The sequence below is a fragment of the Solanum stenotomum genome, chromosome 7, assembly GCF_019186545.1.
Source record: "Solanum stenotomum isolate F172 chromosome 7, ASM1918654v1, whole genome shotgun sequence".
Taxonomy (NCBI): Eukaryota; Viridiplantae; Streptophyta; class Magnoliopsida; order Solanales; family Solanaceae; genus Solanum; species Solanum stenotomum.
In genome coordinates this window covers 35640577-35648879 of record NC_064288.1, presented here as the reverse complement: position 1 = coordinate 35648879, position 8303 = coordinate 35640577, and the positions used below count along the sequence as shown (strand labels likewise).

Sequence of the window (8303 nt, the reverse complement as noted above, 5' to 3'; positions counted from 1 at the left end):
ACTAACGGAATCTCTCACCTTTAGTGAATTATAACAAGGAAGGAAACTATAGCACAATCATATCTCAACATACATCACACAAGAAAACACTTTCTTGAATAACCTTAAGTCATACTTGTGCAATGTATGAAAAAGACCCCATAATCATATCCATGCTAAGTACCACTTTTAGATCCTCATACTCATGCTTCTTGGTTGGAAACTAGTTCCTTTCTTTAGTCCTTATAACACTATGAGGTACTCCCTTAAGCACATCTTAGTTCATTATTAATTTGAACCCTATGAGATACTACTTTAAGCATGCCTAAGTTCATTATTAAGATGGACCCTATCAGATATGTCCTTAAGTATGTCTAAGTCCATTATTGCTTTTGAACACTATGAGGTACTTCTTTAAGTAAGTCTTAGTTCATTGGATACAGAGATTGCAACCCTAACACCACTAGGTGAAGGCTTACACCTCATAAAACCTAACTTTGGGAAAACCCACACTCTACTACGTAAGAGTTCCCCCTTTAACTTGGATAGTCCTCACATCAACTAAATGTGGTTCTCCTTTCAACTTGGAGCCCGGACCCTACCTTGTGTGACACTCCATCTCATTGTCAATATCCACTTGGGTCTAAGCATACACTCTAAGATTCACTATTAAGCATTGCTTAACATTCATGTCTCATGGAAGGATGTCCTTGACAATCAATCCATGTTCAAGTGATTCTATCACTTTATACATTCAAGCACTTATAAGGTAAGTTAGGTGAGAGTAGGCCTTTTACCACAATTCTACCTATTAGACTTCTATTCATCACATTAACTTTACTCTCAATGCCCTAGTGATTCAACATTCTTGACTACAAGCCTTACTCTCATAGCTTTACTTCCTATAATCATCATTTATACCTAGATTTCAAGGCATTCTAATCACATTCTTCATTAGTAGGTGGTTCTAGTCGTAATTCATCATAAAGGTTCAATTTCAACTTTACTAGTCATGATCCAGAATGTATACTATAATCTAACACAACTCATGTCTACTTGCTTTTAATCTTGAGCAATTACTATTTATATCATCAATTCTAGAAGATCATCTCTAAGTCTTTACTTTCACCTTTCATGGCATAAACCCACAAAATATCAAATTCATCAATTAGACAAGGGTTAACCATGGAAATTATGTAAAATCATCATAATATCATGAATCAATACTAAAACATTCATAATCAAGTACTATCCACTCAATTGGAATCATACTCAATCACTACCCACAATGTAGGAAGAAACCCTAACTAGAATTGGGTTTTGTCTTCACAATTAGGGGAAATCTAAGGGGCTCCAAGGATGGAAGAATCTAAGGATGAATAAGCTATTATACCTTGATTCAAAGCCTTCACAAAATCTTGCAACAATGGAGTAATTTTCCCTAGGTTTCTTCTTCTTCTTCTTCTTCTTCACTTCTAGATAGAGAATTTCTTGAGGGAATTTGGGTTCTTTGGTGAACCTAAAATAATGATTTGGAAGTCATCTGATGAAGGGTATATTAGCTTTATATAGGTGGCCTAATTACTAATAAACTGGCCCTCCTTAATAACTAACTAACTCTAGAACCTTCATGTAACCCCCAACTTAAAACAACTTAACACAAAGTTGCCCCAACCCACGAGACCACGAACCACAGACATTGGGTGGGTCTACGTGGCGTGCTGCACACTCATAAGAGTTGGTATGCAACTCTCCAAATGGGGTCTTGATCCATGACCCCTTCCCACGGGGCGTGGGTCCACCTACGGGGAATGAGTCCCAACCGTATGTGGCCCTTTTTAGGTAGTTTTAGGGACAGTTTTGGGGCCTCCTCAAGGACCCCTTTGGTTGGCCCTTGGGCAGTCGTACCTTGATGTTTAACCCCTAAACCCCTCATTCTAAGTTTAGAAAGAGATTTTACGATTCTATCCTTCATATCAAACTCTAAAACCCCCTCGTAAGGCTCTAGTTTCAACTATTAGTTTTCCGGGTGATAAAATATCTCCCCCTTGGATCTAAACACTTCTTAAGGAAACGACTCAAGACTAGCAGCCCATCATGAATGCAGATCATCTAAATGCACATAAGAAAAGGAAGAAAACTTCAATTCCAAGCTAAGCATATTTAATGCAACACAAGGGAGTTTGAACTACTTTTAACAACCCAAAATGCATGAAATTCTTTATCTTCTCATTTTCAAGGAGGAACTACCATCTCCTAACTAAAACATGCTCTACACACACTCACAAAGCCTAAATTCAATTTACTCTGAAAAACCATTTATTCAAGGCGGAATCTTTCAACTCCAAACCAAGGCATGCTCATACTTAATGCACCACAACATGAGAAAATAATCATGCAAACTCATTTCTCTTTTAAATCATAAGCTTTCATGAACATGCATATAAGGAAATTAGGTCAACACATAATAACACAATAACCTTGCTTTCTAGGCACACTATCTCCCCCTTGGAAGTAAGCCTATACAACCACTTCCAAACATCATTCATACTAAAGACAACTTCACATTCTAACATATCATGTCACAAAAGACCAAACAATACCGGAATCAAATAAAGCATGAAACATGTACTTGTAGCAAAATAAGGAGGTTACTCTTGATCTTCTCTAGATTGGAGGGCATAAGACCTATTCTTCTTTTGAGGCTCCGGATCTATACCACTAGTGGCAACTTTCTTATCTTCTCTTCCCTTAGCCTTAAGAACCGGGCAATCTCTCATTTTGTGCCCACTCTTCCCACACCCATAACAACCATCCATGTCGGCTAGGTAATTTCCATGGTGGTTCCTCCCACACTTGGTGCAAATAGACTTAGGAAATGGAGACCCACTACCTTTATCTTGGTCAAACCTGGGGTGTTGGAAGAGTCTTGACCGAAATATCTTTGTTTAGACTTAGGTCTACCTTGTCCATAGGACTTAGCATTAGAAAAGTTCCCCTCATTGGTCCTAGCCCTCTTCATCTCCCTATTCATTCGCATGAGTTGTTGCTCCTCAATTTGTTCGGCATGGACCATAAGACTTGAAATATTCATACTTGGGATAAGCATTGCCGAACGACATTCATCGACTACCAAGTCGGACACTCCCATCACAAATTTATTCATTCTAGCCCTTGAGTTTGCCACTCTAGTTGGAGCATACTTGGATAGTTAGGTGAACTTAAGAGCATACTCTTTCATAATCATACCTTCTTGACGAAGGTCAATGAATTCTTGCATCTTTCGTTCCCTCAACTCTAGGGGAAAAAACCTATCAAGCAATGCTTCTTTGAACCCTTTCCACTCTATTGGGCCCGTTTTTACCAGCTTATTGTCTTTCATTGTTCATACCATATTTGAGTTACATCTCTCAATTGATAAGCGACTATCTCTGCTTTCTCTATCGTAGTCAATCCCATGATTGCAAGCACCTTATACACCTCATCTATAATACCTTGAGGATCTTCCTCCACTTTGGAGCCATAAAACTCCAGAGGGTTCATCCTCAAAAGCTCTCTCACTCCAAAAGCCGCGGAATTTGCATTAGGGTTCACCAGAGCTACTATCCTTCTATTGACTTGAGCTATCACGGCTTGAGCCAACAATTGTATAATAGACCTAAACTCTACATGAGTCACATTCTCCTCTATAGGGTCAATTAGAGCTTGAGAAGGAGCTTGGTGTGGAACTTGGAGAAGAACCTCTTGCTCCACATGGCCTTCCTCATCTCTCCTAGCATTTGCCCTTGTATTAGCCATAACCTGAAAAACCATAGGTCACGGACTGAAAGAAAGACCTACTAGAGCCAAACCCTATGGCACGACTTAAAGAATAAAGAAGTGAGATTTCCTAAACATTCAGTAGCCTCTTTTTCATAAATGTGGTGCGGTTCACATTTATGAGCAAGACTCTACTAGACGTGGTTTCAGACAATCTTAGAACCATTCTAAACCTTGTGCTCTGATTACCAGGTTTGTCACAACCCAGGTGTACACCCTAGATATAACACGGCGTACTTGACCCGAAGGAGTCTCATACAAGACCTTAGCATATCATGAGCATAAGATAATAGAAAAGTACGGAAAATTTAAAAACTTTATTCATACAATCGAAGTCTTTTATAAAAGCAAGTGGAAGTCTTTACTACACTTTGTCTCAAACCATCTAACTCAACTTTGAATTAAAACCTTTGGGACCAAACCCATACAATAGTCTCAATACATGAATATAAAGGACATAAAGGAAATAGTGGTTTTGTCCTCGAAACTATGAGGACTCACCCAATCTTCAACTCCTTGCTCCTTAGAAACCTATCCTCAAGAATGGAACTCAAATCTCCAAACCCTACATTTGATTAGAATGTAGTCAAAGTAAGCGTTAGTATAAAAGTACTAAATATGATTGCTAGCACAACATCATAAGAGCATAACATAAGGGTTAGTCAACATAAGACAAAATCCACAAAACACAAGAGATAATAACATAGTCATAAGCATAATCTCCAATATAGACATAATGTAAGAATTAGTCAATATAAAGCATACTCCTTATGCAATAATCAAGTTTTAGACTTTCATTTTATAATTAGCTTCAAGTCGTACTTTGTGCAATGTATGAATTAGACCCCATAATCTCACTCACACTAAGTAAAACCTTAGGCCATCACACAAACCATATTAAGATCTCATCCCTAGCTTAACTCTCATAAACAAGGGAATCTCTCACCTTTAGTCAATTATAACAAGGAAGGCAACTATAGCATAATCCTATCTCAACATACATCACACAAGAAAATACTTTCTTGTATAACCTTAAGTCATACTTGTGCAATGCATAAATAAGACACCATAATTCTATCCATGTAAATTACCACTTTTAGGTCCTCATACTCATGCTTCTTGGTTGGAAACTAGTTCCTCTCTTTAGTCCGTAGAACACTATGAGGTACTCCCTTAAGCACATCTTATGTAACACCCCAGATTCGTGAAGGAAAAATTTGCAAAAATTTTAGATTTGGCAGATGCCCAATCTGCATCAGGATTTGGACAGCTTTTAAGTCAATGGTGTTTTTGTCTTTTTCCACTATTCTTTTAATTCCTAAATTAAAATGGTTTTAGTTAGTCATTTAAAATCGTAGAAACCTAACTAGAACTTACCTAAGTCATTTAATTAACCAAAATAAAAGAAAAGAAAAGAGTAGAGAGAGGGGCGGCCGAAACCCTAGCTAAACCCTAGCCGCCGCCGAAAAACGATAGAAAGTCATCGGAAAAGTTAAGTCCAGCCCTAGTTGATAGTTTTTCATGGAGACTTCATCTCCATGTATGTTGGATTTCATTAATGGGTCCCTTTCCCCCGTTAGATCCCTAGAATTTAGACGATTCTTGATTCCATGCTATGAACGTAACTAGGGTTCTTGAACGTTTCTTTATTTTGGGTTTTAAATGTTAGAATGATCCAAATATTGATAGTTTTTCAATGATTATGAATGAACCCTGGTAGTTTCTAAAGTTATAGCCGATTTTCATGAAAATACTAATTAAAAAATGTTCTGATTTAGAAATCACGTTTTTAACTATATGGTCTAACGTCCAAACAGCATGTCACGTTTTAGCTATGTTATAATATTCCAAATCAGCATGTCCCGTCTTCTTCAGATTATCGTATGAATGTCAGAACCCTAGCTATGAATTTCTTTAGTTCTTGAATTACATGTGTTAGGTCAGACTTTATCATAAATCAGTTATACATGCCTCAGTATTATGCATCAATGTCAGTTTAAATTGTTGTATTCAGTTTGCATGTCTAGCTTTGAGCTATCCAGAACAATTACAGAAAATCAGTCATAATCAGTTTACTACTAAATTCATTGGAACTAGCATAATACCGAGTTGAACTGGGATTTAGCGTATCCAAATAGTCCCAGAACTACTAGCCAAGTAGGTTGTAATTCCCTTCCATGGGCAACAGATTAGTGATCACACTAGCATGCCTTTATACCACTGGCAGGGTATATTGGGTCCTCTTGATGGGGCGTATACATCGGACTCCACATTCAGCTCATGTGGTTTTATTATCGGTGATTAGTAGCTCCCACAAATCAGTCAGACTCCATTTGCATTGACCATGTTTAGTATTCAGTTTCAACATGTCATAGTTGGTCATTACATACAAATCAGTTATGTTTAGTAGTTTTCGGCATTTTATCATATCCATATATATGTCATTGGTTTTTGCTTGGTTAGTTATATATGTATTTCAGCAATACTCCATCCTCATGCTCGGTACCTTTCAGTACTGACGCATATTTTTGCGCTACATCGATTTGTGATGTAGGTTCAAACTCTCAGCATCCAGATTGCACTTAGATCGTTTTTCGATTTTTAGCTCAGCAGATTAGTAGTGGTGAGTCTTCATCCTCCGAGGACCAGAGACATGATATCCTTACTGCTTTCAGTTTTAGTTTCAGTTTTGCTAGATCTAGTTGGGGCATGTCCCAACATTTCTAGTCAGTTTAGAGGCTGACTTTCAGACATAGTTAGTTTCAGCCTAGTATGAGTTAATATCTTTTGTATTAAACTCTGTCAATTATAGTATATGGGTATTCCCCATCTTTTCTTTATTTATGATTTTAGTTTCCTCATCAGTTATTTTTATTCATGTTAATTATAGTATGCTCAGATTATGCCAGCAGGGTTAGCTTGGGATCACTTGTGGTCCTAGGTCTCGTGTTCGCGTCTCGGGGGTAGCTCGGGGTGTGACAAACTTGGTATCAAAGCACTAGGTTTAAGAGTCCTAGGATGTCTGAAAAGCCGCGGTAAGTAGAGTCTTTTTCATGGGTGTGAAGTGCACCACATCTAAAGAGCAGGAGGCTACAAAGTGTTTTAGGAAAATCTTCACTTTCTTGTTACTCTTATCGTGTGTAAGGTATGATCTAATTCGATTCTACCTCGATGTTCTACGTTTTAGTGATCATGCCTCCTCATAGAGTTAACGCTAGGAGAGTTAATGCCAGGTTCGTGAACGCAGCTCCTCCAGTTCCAGATCAGGAAGTTTCAAAAGCAGAGTTCAGGAATGTCATTTAAATGTTGGCTCAGAGCATGGACAATCAGAACAACCAGCGGTTTCAAGCTCCTGTGAATGCTAATGTTGGGTCAGCCGCATCTAGGGTGAGAGACTTTGTTAGAATGAACCCTCCAGAATTCTTAGGGTCGCAAGTTGGAGAAGATCCCAAAAACTTCAGTGACGAGGTCAAGAAGATCTTTAAAGTAATGCAGGTAACTGGAAATGATTGGGTTGAACTAGCTTCTTACCAACTTAAGGATGTGGCTTGTATCTGGTATACTCAGTTGAAGGATAGTAGGGGTACAAATGCAACTCCTATTACTTGGGATTGCTTTAGTGAGACTTTTCTGGACAGGTACTTCCCTATTGAGTTGAGAGAGGCAAGGGCCCAAGAGTTTATGAATTTGAGGCAGGGTAACATGACTGTTCAGGAGTATGGGATCAAATTCAACCAACTCTCCAGGTATGCTCCTCACATGGTTGCTGATTCTAGGGCACAGATGAACAAGTTCTTATATGGAGTGTCAGACTTGGTTAAGACAGAGTGAAGAAATGCTATGTTGTTGGGAGATATGAACATCTCTAGGCTCATGACTCATGCTCAACAGGTTGAGGGTGATAAGCTTAGGGAATAGGCCAAGGAGAACAAGAAGGTTAGAACAAGCAACTATGACTACTCTCAACAGAAATCGGGTGGTGGTAATCGCTCGCAGCAGAAATTTTCAGCGCCTTCTTCAGCTAGTGTTCCATCTCCCAGGTTCCATAATGATTAGAAGGGTAAGGCGTCAGGCTCTAAGTCTCAGGATGGTGTTTCAGGTACCAAATCATACCCTACTTGCCCTAAGTGTGGTAAGAACCATCCGAGCGAGTGTCTTGTTGGAAAGAATGATGTTTTGGGTGTGGTCAGTCGGGTCACAGGTTGAAGGATTGTCCTTCTAGACAGGGTCAAAGAGGAAATGGTAGAGCTCAGTCTACTACTACAGCAGCACCAGCAGGTTGCCCGACTCGGCAGGGTAACTCTTCTGGTACAGGTGGCGGACAGCGCCAAAACAGGCTCTATGCTCTTCAGGTTCGACAGGATCAGGAAGGTTCTCCTGATGTGGTCACTGGTACGTTACGAGTCTTTGATCTTGATGTTTATGCATTGTTATATCCAGGGGCTACTTTGTCTTTTGTAACTCCTTTCATAGCAGTCCAGTTCAGTGTTTGTCCAGAAACTCTC

General features: G+C 39.0%; 1 protein-coding gene across 1 annotated transcript; it reads left to right on the top strand.

Moving 5' to 3' along the window:
- Positions 1–7101: 7101 nt before the first annotated feature.
- Positions 7102–7629, top strand: LOC125869858 (uncharacterized). The gene has a single exon (XM_049550273.1). It carries the CDS (start codon positions 7102–7104, stop codon positions 7627–7629), a length of 528 nt encoding a protein of 175 aa, XP_049406230.1.
- The last annotated feature ends 674 nt before the right edge of the window (positions 7630–8303 follow it).